The following is an 11,687-nucleotide window of genomic DNA, read 5'->3' on the forward strand; positions in this document are numbered from 1 at the left end:
AATGAGAGGATGCAGTAGGAGCAAGAAGAGATCCTCCCATCTTCTTGCTGTGTATACCCTTGGAGGCAGATGCATTGGTTGGCGCATAGCTGGGAGCCATCGTCCTTGGTGGTGGTGCTAGCAGCTAGAGATGCCAATGGCTGTGGCACATGAGTGAACAAAGTGTGATAATCACTTTAGTGCTGCAGACTTTAACATTGTAAAAGACCCTGTAGTGTTACTTTCTTTCCTTTGGTGTATCTGTTCTGGGGTAATGTCAGTACCCCTCATTTTCATTATTTTTCTTTTATTTAAAGAAGAACCTCCAGGATTCTGCCAATTACAAGGCCATGACAGGAGTAGACTCTGGAAATTCTAGTGATGAAGGTTCACAAAATCAGGGGGTCACTGGATGCCCTATGCAAAGAGAGATGCTGCCCGGAGCAGTACAGCAACTGGTATGAAATTGCCATTTAAATTCCTGTTAATCCTATGAAGTAAGGCTGTAGTAGAAGGTGGCACTGTGTTTGAAAACTACTTAGAATTTGAATTAATGACTCAACCATTGGTTTAAAAAATAATTAATAATACCACTTTGGTGTTTGATATGTTTTTCATATGTAGTTAACTTGGACTGTTTTGTGTCTAGAAGTGTTAGTGCAAATGGTTAATACCTGTCCTAGTGACCAGCTCAGATGTTGATTGTTTCTGCAGGATTCCGTGACTCCTGGCGTGGTGCTGGATTCCTGCGCTGCCGCTGAGCTGCGACTGGATTCGCTGTATCTTCGGTGTGTAGACAGCCAGAGAGATGATGTCTCAGATTTCCTTCCGAAGCAAGAGATACAGTCCTCTGACAGTCAGGCTGCTGCTTCTGATGCACAAGTACTACATGCAGCAAGAGGACCTTTTCTGGGGCATGATACCACTCCTGAAGTTATTCATAGTGCAAATGCACCTCAGGCAGATGCAACCGGATGCAAAGTTGGTCTTCCTGATACTTACCTGTCTCCAACTGCAGACAGCTGTGAGAACTTAAGTTTAGCTACAGCAGACAAAGGTAAGCTGCTTTAGATAGAACCCACCTGTGCAGTTGTGACCATACTCCATTGCATGGAAAAAGAAATAAAATTGTAAGCTATGCATTTTTCTTAATTTGTGTGAGCTGATAACAAAAAAACAAAGTAGCATGAATAAATTTGGGCTTGCTTTTGTTTTAAGAAACATTGACTGTTGTATATTGCACTTAACCGTTATTTGCTGATGAAACTAGTTTAAGCTTGCAGTTGCAGCAACTTGAGCTTTTTTTGTAATTGTTGCTGACTTCCTGCAAGTGAAATTAATCTAAATCTAAACTGAATCTAAAGTTCCTTTTTATTTTAATTCACAATCTAACCTTTGATATATCTTCCAGGTGATTTAGCACAGAGCATTGTCTACCAAAATGAAGAGGGCAAATGGGTGACTGATCTTGCATATTATACTTCATTTGATGAAGAACAAGATTTAAAACTGTCTGGAGATGATAAAATAAATGAGTTCATTACTGGATGTATGTAATATTTTTCCTTTTTAGTTAGCTACAACAGTGTCTGTAAGTGTGTTAAGTAAACTTTCTTCCTTTATTTTTTGACTTGAGCAAATCAGTATTTAGTGTTGCAAAGCTTCCAGGCTTTAGATACTGCAAATTATTTGAGAGCTGATGTTGATTGTAGCCTATAATGATACTATAATTATTTATACTTGATGGCTTCTTTCCATATTTCCTACTCATTCCATGAAGAGTGTTTAGAAACAGAGCAAAAGTCATTCTAGCATGTGCCACTGGTACCTATTGTATGAGCTGAAGTAACTCCTGTAACTGTCAAGTCCACAATTTTTCCTTTGGACTTTAATTATTGCTGTCCTTTCTCTAAAGAACAGGAAACAGGAGTAATTTTGTATTGCATGATGGTTATAAGATGGGAAATAATGGTAAACAAGAAATTACTACAAAATCAACTACAGACTGTGTGAAAAGAGCTATCAAATTCAGTAGCTGGTGATTCTCTTTTGTGAAGCCCTTAGGAATTTCTTGATGCTGAAGACCAGTCCTGGAACTGATAAATATTGGAGCTTATTGAGGGCCTTTATGGGACTCTCATGGTCTAATGGGTTCCAGGCTTTTTGAACCTCTGTTTACTTATGAAGTTGTTTATTTTCCCTAAACTGTCTCAGACTGATCTTTTTAAGAGTTTGTATGTTTGACATACAGGCTTGGATAATACGTTTTCAGTGCTGTAGACAAATCAACTCCTTAGCACCAAAATGTCATCTCTTTTACTAGACAGATTGCAGCAATGTGTGCAACAGCATTTCTTCTAGTCTCGTCTAGTTTCTAAAGCTGACTTAGGGATGGGCTGATGTATTCTGAAGATGTCCGTAGTCCACTCAAGGCTCTTACTACTTTCAAAGAGAATTGCTGTACATATTGCTGTTTAGAACTGTTTATTTTGAATGAGTGATCAAACAGGGTTCAATGGTTAGAATAAAGTTTTTCAGCACTGTAGTGTTTTTTTGCTGGTTCAAGTGAATATGATCCCGTTCGGGAGAAACTTCCCCATCTATTATGTCAGTAAAGTAGAGCTCTTCCATTATTTCTCAAATGCTGTTATATTTCAGACACTTTGCTCAATCTTAGGCTTGAGTTATTGAGTGATTAGAATACTTGGCTGTTGTTTTTCCAAGGCTGGTTAGCTTTTCCCACCTGTTGGGTTTTTAAAGCAGTTTTGCTTTGGAGATGATTGTCTTACCTCTTTGCATGGTAATGATAACACCCTTACGGATTCAAAGTGATTAGCATTTTTCTGGCTGCTAGTTTGCTTGTCTGTCTGCAATGCTCAAGTGTGGAGTTTGACAGCTGAAGGGATTTTATTTGTAGGGACAGAAAGGAAATGTTGCATCTGATGCTTCTGGGGCTCATTTATGACATGTTTCTCTGTCAACAAACTGCACATGGTGAATTCTTGTATAGAATAGTGCAAGATTGCTCACTTGACAGTGTTGGGTGCTTCAGAAAGTCTTCAGAGCTGTAAGGCTTATACAGAGAGTTCAGTAAGAACTGATACCGTTTTAGAGTTCAACTGGATGTAACAACGTGTCACTGATGGTGCCAGGTTACTTTTAGGGAATGCAGTTGGGTTGGTCAGTAAAGACATATTCCAATTTTATTTCTTTCCTCAGGATATGTATTGTGACTTCTTATAAGTAATTGTATGTACAACAGGTGTATTCACTTTACAAGTTTGTGTCCATTCTTGGCTTAGACCTCCATTTGCCCTGTCCCCACTCTAACTAAGGATGCTGTGTGTACCAGGCTGCATATTTGAGAGGTTTTGATGGGCTCAGTGATACATTAACATTGAAATAAGGTGGTAGAACAGTATTTCTTGGTCAGTTTCCCACAATTTTGGTGAAGAGGCTTGTGTTCATTGTTCTGTAGAGGGTAATTGTGGAAATAATGTAATCATTTGAATTCAAAAGTAAGATCGATTTATTTGGCCCTATTAATGTGCATAGGTTTTTCATGAACTGGTACAAAACAATCTGTTTACTTTGCTCCAATTCACAGGAACCACCTTGATGAAATGAATTTTCAAACCCAAATGTAGTAAAAGTTTGTTCTGGAGTAGCCATATGATGCTTGATTGTAGCTCGTATGGGTACTATATCCTGTGAAAAGTTACAGTTTAGTTTGGGATTAAGGCTGCAATAGACTTTGTTTATTTGCCACTAAGGTAGTTAGCTAAACACTGATTTTACTTTGTCTCCTAAAGATTCAGTGAATATTCCTTTAAAACTAATTTCATATAACTTTTCTCACCAAAATGGGATGGAATAGCTCTTAGTGTGTCCCAAACTGTGGCAGATCTAGAATCATATATGCAATAGCTGTACATCAAAATTTAGTTTAATGATAACAATAGTAATGACATTTAATAACTTTTGCCTTATGTTACTAAGTGTTCTCTTTGGTTTTAAGCTGAAGCAGCAGCTATGCTTGCACAAGACCAGGAAGAATTTGAGAAAGCACACAGACTTATACAGGTAACTAATTACCTCATTGTTAACTGAATAGTTCTCTGATTTATTTAGAAATTCTAACTTTTGAAATCTCTTTGTCTGCAGGCAGAAAAAGCAGACAGTCTAAATGCATCTGAGTTAGCAAATACCTCATGGAAACCTGCTAGTAGTATTCTGCTGAGAACGCCTGATCCTGACAAAGATGCCAGTTATTTACGTTTGTCTTTGGGGGAGTTCTTTGGTCAGAGATCTGAAGCTCTTGGCTGTCTGGGTGGAGGCAGTGATGTGAAACGGGTATGTATCTGAAGGTTTATATTGAGACACAAGGAAGGGACAGGAAGAACAGCAACTGGCACTGCTTTTGTTTTCTCACGTTGCAGCTAATTATCTCTGAGAACTGTGTTTCTAAGTTGACTTATGAAGGAAATTCTGTGTGTGACAGGTCTGGATTGGCTTTGGTTTCCCTCTTGGAATTTCTGATGTGGAGGGCTGGCTGGTGTTATTGACGAATGTTAATCTTCACCTTTTGGCTGGGAGCTAATTATGTGTAGGATTAGAGAGAAAAGTACACCAGGGTGTATACAAGGTGCAGAATGGAGGTCCAAGCAAATGATCCACGTAGTAGTTGAATGAAATGCTGCTCCCACAGGGGTGTTTAAACAGTGAGGGCATCTTTTGAATGGCTGTTGCTAGCTGATGTGCTATCTAGGCAAATGCTCAACTTCAGTAAGAATTTAGTAATCTAGAGTCTAACTTGTCAGCATCTGTATGCTGCTTGCATTTGTCTCTTTTTCTCATTTGCTGTTGGTAGACAATATCTCATCTGTGTTGCAGACAAAAAGAAAAAGGCAGGGAAGCATGCACAATGGGAGGAAGAAGTCAAATATGCTTGTATAACCCACTTGTGTCATGATGTGTTGCTGGAGTTGGCATGTTCTGTCCTGGTGCATTCAGAGGTTCAGTGGCAGAGCATATCTCCAGGTGGAGATGATGAGAGCATACATACTTTGTTTTGTCTAACAGATATAAGTAAGTTGTGTCCTAGTTTCAGTTGAGGTAGAGTTAGTTTTCTTCTTAGTGACTGGTACAGTGCTGTGTTTTGAATTTAGTATGAGAATAATGTTGATAGCACGCTGGTATTTTGGTTGTTGCTAAGTAGTGCTTACTCTAAATCAAGGACTTTACAGTTTCCCATGCTCTGCCAGTGAGCAGGTGCACAAGAAGCTTGTGGGGAGCATGGCCAGGACAGCTGATCTGAACTGGCCAAAGGGATATTCTGTACCATGGAACATCATGCTGAGTCTATAAACTGTGGGGAGCTGGCTGACAGCCACGAATCACTGTTTGGGAACACTGTGTGTTAGTCAGTGGATAGTAAACAGTTGTATTGTGCATCACTTGTTTCTCTTGGGTTGTATTCCCTCCTCTCTCCTTTTCATTACAATTATTGTTATAATTTGTATCTTGTGTCAATTATTAAACTGTTCTTACCTCAACTCGCGAGGTTTACCTTTTCTTTCCAGTTCTTTCGGTGGAGTGGCAGGAGCAGTAAGCAAACAGCTGTGTGGTTCTGAGTTGCCAGTTGAGGTTAAACTATGACAGTTGTTAGTTTATTTTATGTAGATATGAGAAGTGAACCTGTCTGGATTAGGCATTTGCAATGATAGGAGGCACATGTTACTTCTTAGTGGTATGGGAGCGAAACACCAATTGGGCAAGCACTGTGGCTGAAACTGCTTTGCAAGCCCACTGAACCTATTTGTTAATGGTTCAATTTACTCATGCTGTATTCTGGGGTATTTTTTTTTACAGCCATCTTTTGGTTACTATATTACATCTCCAGAGAAAAGGCAACCTGTTGCTTTGCTCACGCAGTCTGATTCGTCAGGAGGTGACACCGTTCAAGAGATTTCACAGTTGTCTGAGGTGTTCCAAGGTAATTACAGAACAGCTATTTTTTTTCTATAGAGCATTAGGGGAACATGTATATCCCAAGAATGCAGGTTTTTAGACAATTTCCTTACTGTAAATTTTTTTTTTGTTCTTAGAAGACCAAACAAAAAACCATGCAAATTCTACCAGCTCTGAAGGTTCAGGGCATGGGATGGATACTGCAGCTGAAATACATAAAAGCATTAGTACAGAAGCTGCTACAAAAAGTAAAGCAAAGGTATTTCTCTTGTATTTTTCTATTAAGTGCAACCACAAACTGAAACAAAGTTCAAATGACTCAAATTATGATTGTTTCTTTGCATGTGGCTAGATTTGGACTTTGGTATCAGCTCACTGCTTTTCTGATTGATCATTTGTATCCTAGCAGGTGCCACTGTTTGTCAGGGTAGTTCCATTAGAATGGCATGATCCTGTAGGTAGTCAGGTGTTACTGTCACCATCTCATTTTCCTTCTTCCAGCTTCACTTTTGAAGTTGCTTATTCTGTCAGCCCATAATTTTTCAGAGACTCATAGGCTATTGACATTCTGTGATCAAGTTTCTGAACTTCACCTATGTCTTCCCCTTTTGTTTTGTTTAATGAAACAACTTGTCTTTAGCATGAGAATAAAGTCTTTTAGCTGATAAAATTCAAGAACATTGACATGGTGGAAGTCTGAAAAAAGTATACTTTCAATCTCTTAATCCTTGAGACCTACCTCCCTGCCTGAACATGTATGTCACCTCCCTAAGCCTGCTGGCAATGCTTTGCCTAATACAGGCCAGGATGCTGTTGATCTTCTTTGCCACAAGGGCACGTTGCTGGCTCATGGTCAACTTCCTGTCTACCAGGACCCTTAAGTCTTTTTCTGCCAAGCTGCTTTCCAGCCGGTTGGTCCCCAGCCTGTTCGAGTCTGTGGGTTATCTTCCTCAGGTGCTGGTGTTGACATTTCCTTTTGGAACTTCTCAGCCCATTTTTCTGTCTGGTTGAGGTCCCTCTGCATGACAGCTGACTCTCCTGGTGTATCAGCCATACCCCTCAATTTTGTCTGGTGATGGAACTTGCTGAAGGTGCTCTCTGCTCCATTATCCACATCACTAATGAAGTTGTTGAACAGTACTGGCCCCTGTCTTGATCCTCAGGGTAGTACAGCAGTGAGTGAGTGGACTCCTGTTGGACTTTGTGCTGGTAATCACAACCCTCTGAGCCTAGCAGTTCAGCCAGTTTTCAGTCCAGTCATGGTCTGCTTATCTGCTCCATACTTTACCCATCTTTTTATGAGTATGTTGTGAAAATATGCAGCACGTGTGCAGGAGGACAGATGTTTCCAATCCTGTGTGTATCCAAGAGAAGTGGGAAGAGACTGTGGTCTTGACATGACTGTTTACCTGCACAGTGTCCTTTGCTAACAGTGGCCAATGTGAAAACAGGTGAAGAAATCAGACTTGAGTGATAGAGAAAGCTGTAGGAATTGCTTTGTCTTCCCTCTGTAGAGACGCAGATGATCTAGAGTTAATTGGGAAGATACTGTATTTGATCATGGTAGCTTCTTCTCTGCTCTTTGTTCCTGATGGGATTTTACTCCCAGTTCTTCCAACCGAATTAAAAGTTTTTAGGATTTTAGAAGTTTTACAGAAACTAAGACTTCCTAGCAGGCAATCTTTATTTAATCTTTAAAAAAACCACCTTTGTGGAGTAGGCTTAAAAGGTCAGCAGAATGAGAATTATGCCTATTGCACTGTTCCTTCTTGACAGGCGATTAAAAATGTGACAAATAAGGCAATATGTTAACATTTCTATCTGGCCATACAAAATAATTCAAACAGGAAAACAAAACACTGAACAAAAACTTACTTACTGTGGTGCTTAACTCATTTTGGTTTGTTGTAGGATGGAATTCATAAAGACAAGTTGGAGGATGGCTTACCTAATAACTCTGACTCTGTCCTGAGTATTAGTACCATTGCAACTGCTATTGCCAATGCTTCCACCAGTGCTGAACCTTCCCAGCTAGCTGCTATGATGATGGCACTGTCTAATAAAAGTAAAAGAACACATTTCCTTCCTGGAACTGCTGAAGAGGCAGAAATCTCTGCTAATCAGGTGTTATCCAGCAATGAGGAAAATAGTGCATTCAATATGGAAAAATACCTCAAAAAAACGGATGATAACGGACATGAAAGTGAATATGAGAGTATTTTGAAACACGATGCATCTGTCCAGAGCCTTATAACTGATACCTTTGTACTGGGTAAAGATAAAAGTAAGTACGCGCTTGCAGGAGACTTGAACAAGCACAGCAAACAGCAAGAACTAGAGAAGCGATTGCTGGATTATTTTAATGAAGAAAATGATAGTCAGAATTTTTCTAGGCTGTCTGGTGTTCCCAGTCATGAAGATGTAACTTCAGGTAGTGTTAAATATTCAGAAAAGTTGTCAGATTTAGTAAATAGGAAGCATTTGCAACCAATGGGTGCTGATGTTACATCCGATGCCCTCAATACCCAAACCTTATCTACTGGAAATGAAGCCCAGACATGTGGAATTCATTTAGCAGCAAAAATGGAACTGCCACATGCTTACCAGAACAACAATCTCACTAGTAGATGCTGTATCAGGGAAGATACAGAAACAGTGGATCAAGAAACAAGTGCTGTTCCTGAGCCATGTAATGATTTGGTAGAGATAAGTACAGGAAATAATCCTTCACTTGGCAACCTAAAGCATGCCAAGCAGTCCAGTAAATATGTCTCAGTAAGTCCTGCAAAAGCAAATCCTGTGCAGAACTTGAACAATAATGAAAGGAAGAAAAGTGAAAAAATAGAGAAGAGCCCCAAAGATGCCAGTACTGCTTGTGGTGGGAATGCAAAACATGTAACTTTCGAGAAGGTGCCCTCAGCTGTCCAGAATAGTACCGGTAAGTAAACCTATATAAATGTAACCGGTTGTTGAAAAGGCTTTTCTTGACAGCAGGCTTGTTCCCTGTGCTTAAATAAATACTGTTATTAAATTCTGTTTATTTATCAGACCATAAGCCTGAATGTGACTTGCAGCCTCTGGAGGATGAGCAATATAGCTTCAGACCTTCAACTTCACCTCTAATTCACTCCTCTCCTAGTGAGACTTCTGGAACAGCATTTTCAGGGTAAATTTCTTGATGCAGCTTGTAAGAATTATTAATACTTCATGGTGATGGTTGAGGGATTGAGTTCTGGTTTGAATGTTGTCCTTGATCTTAGTTTGCAGAAAATCTTTAATAGGCTAAGACTTCATTATTAGTCTAAGCTTTCTGTTTTCTTTTGTTGTTTGTGGGGAAGCAGTCTTGATTGTTAACTTTTTCATTTTTCTCACTGGCCTCTCACTCACCAGGTGCTGTGTAGGAACATTGCTGTTACTGCTCAGGATTGTATAGGAATATAAGAAGATTCATCCTTTTAGTGAGATATGCACAAATCTTTGTGCTGATGAAGCTATAAAATCCCATTTAAAATAATTGTTGTTCTAGTGTAATTCACCTATTATTCATAAAGCTATTTGTTTGGGGGTTATGCTGTTAATATTATTACAACAAAGCTCAACATTCTGTAGACCAATGAAGATGTGTTTTTAAGACTTACTCCCTCAGTTTGGTTCTCTGATTCATGCCACTGCTTGTTGTGAGAGAGAATGGGTAGAAATATTTGTATTGCTTTTGACCACTTCATATTTTGAAATTGCTGCTGGTGTCTAAGGTTTAAGATTTGCTTTGCAACTGGAAGGGCAATGCTTTTTAAATCAGCTCCCATAACAGTAAGTGTCATATGAACTATAAGATTACAACTAAATTAGTTGTGTAGTCTGAAACATATAAATATGGCCAGGAGGTAATTGCTATGTGCAGCCTCATAAAGAGAGGAGGCAACTGATTTCTTTGCCTGTTTGGTATTTAACTGCAGTTACTGTTTTGTACATGATATTAGAATTACAGGCTGTCTGGCATTTCTCAGAAGTGAATATGTGTAGGAGTATGATTTTTTTACAGGTGTGTTATATAGATATTAGGATTTCCAGTTAAAATTGTCAGTGACTTTAATGGTTTTCATGTTATTTTCTCTGGTAGGAAAAAGTGGCAGGAGATCCTGTGTTTTCTGGTGTGTGAAATGAAGAGAATCTTAACAGTGATTAGAAAATACTAATGCCTGGGATGTTGGATGATATAATTTTACTTCCTTTTATCTAAATTATACAAATGTATTGATTCAGCTCTTATTTTCCTTCTAATAAGTTGAGTTGTTTCTGTGACCTTAGCATCTTAGTTCAGTTATGAAACTCGGGTGCTTTTGCCTTATGGATTGATATGTAATGAAAATGAACTATGTATATCAAAGCCAGAACTTGTAAAGATTGACTGGGGCTGATTCCTCATTTCTACTGACTGTATTAAACAGAAAGGCTAAATAAGTTGACTTGTAGAATACTATAGCTAATGTGTAGTGTTGATTTTCTTAAGGGCAACAATGAAAATATATTCTAATACTGACATACTTTGCATCTGTGTTTCAGGTCTGAAAAGGACTTTACTTGCATATCAGGTTATCAGGAATCTCCTTGCAAAGAGAATACACTACCTCAGTCAAGTCCAAGCATGAGCAGATTAACTTATGTCTCTGCACCTGGCAGTACCCATAAGAACACACCAGCAATACGTAATCCAGAGCCATACTGGGTAAGAAAACCAAAGTAACACCTCCTCTTTACTCCCAAGCCTTTAAATGGTCAAAAGAAATCTAAATTAGTAAAGCTGCAAGGGTTTCAGAACAGTTTAGGACATGCTGTGCATAGGGAAAAGGTGTTCTGCTTCTCCCCAACCCTCTGAGTTTTTCAGAAATGTAAATTCTGAAATAGGTTGTGCTAAATGCAGAAATGTTACTGAATATAAACATAGAAAAAGATTCAAAGAACAACTAACTTCTGAAAGAGTTGGTGTATTTTTTCCTTGCATTCCCCCCCCTCCCCCCCCCCCCCCCCCCCCCCCAATAATTTCTTGTTAAGTCATTCTGTTCTTGGAATATAGTGCAGTATTCCAGTAGTGTTTTGCAGGATCTATATCTGCTCTCCTCACTCCTGAGGCTCTTTTTCTGTTCAGCTTCATCTGTTAGAAGAATACTTTTTCTGTTTTTTGCTTTTTTTTCCCCTGGACAAATGTTTATAGATACGTAGTTTAGCTTGTACTGCTTTTTTTTCAGGACTGAAACTATAATTTTCTACCTTTGCTGAAGTTTTACATTTGTGTTATGAGTACATTTATAAGTCCCATTTATAATACTGCAGTGTTAATTTATTCCTTTGGGTTAGTAATCTTTTGTGCTGAGAGAGAGAAACAGATATTTTCATCTCATTTGCACTCGTTAAGAGCCACTTTCATGCCCCTTGCCTGAAGCTGCCACAGACAAGAGGAATGTTTGTATTGGTGTTACCTTCAGATCTGAATTGTTACTGTAGTCCAATCTGTTTAATGGTGCCCTTTCCCTTTAACACTAGGGTCAGATTATCAAAGGGGCATGTTTTGTTAACTTAGGTTTTTTTTAATTATTACTTGGTTGATTTGGCCTGGTGAGCCATCTCACCTCAGGCAGCTGCCCTGAATGCCCTTTATAAAGATTGTAACTTGCAGCTTGTCTACAACAATCTGAACAGCTACTTCATTGTTTTTTTCCATTCTTTCACATGCCTTTCCC

The 11,687-nt window shown here is 38.9% G+C and overlaps 1 protein-coding gene across 1 annotated transcript in view; it reads left to right on the forward strand.

The window, feature by feature from the left end:
- CEP192 (centrosomal protein 192kDa) overlaps window positions 1-11,687 on the forward strand; it is a gene marked incomplete at its 3' end in the record, with an annotated part of 40,183 nt that overhangs the window by 9,095 nt on the left and 19,401 nt on the right. The window contains exons 7-16 of the mRNA XM_009074782.1: window positions 297-437; window positions 694-1,036; window positions 1,391-1,528; window positions 3,998-4,062; window positions 4,144-4,332; window positions 5,851-5,974; window positions 6,090-6,208; window positions 7,861-8,887; window positions 8,998-9,115; window positions 10,513-10,675. Coding sequence (XP_009073030.1) covers window positions 297-437; window positions 694-1,036; window positions 1,391-1,528; window positions 3,998-4,062; window positions 4,144-4,332; window positions 5,851-5,974; window positions 6,090-6,208; window positions 7,861-8,887; window positions 8,998-9,115; window positions 10,513-10,675 — 2,427 coding nt within the window. The remainder of the gene's footprint in view (window positions 1-296; window positions 438-693; window positions 1,037-1,390; window positions 1,529-3,997; window positions 4,063-4,143; window positions 4,333-5,850; window positions 5,975-6,089; window positions 6,209-7,860; window positions 8,888-8,997; window positions 9,116-10,512; window positions 10,676-11,687) is intronic.

Source organism: Acanthisitta chloris, unplaced genomic scaffold, assembly GCF_000695815.1.
Source record: "Acanthisitta chloris isolate BGI_N310 unplaced genomic scaffold, ASM69581v1 scaffold8025, whole genome shotgun sequence".
Lineage (NCBI taxonomy): Eukaryota > Metazoa > Chordata > Aves > Passeriformes > Acanthisittidae > Acanthisitta > Acanthisitta chloris.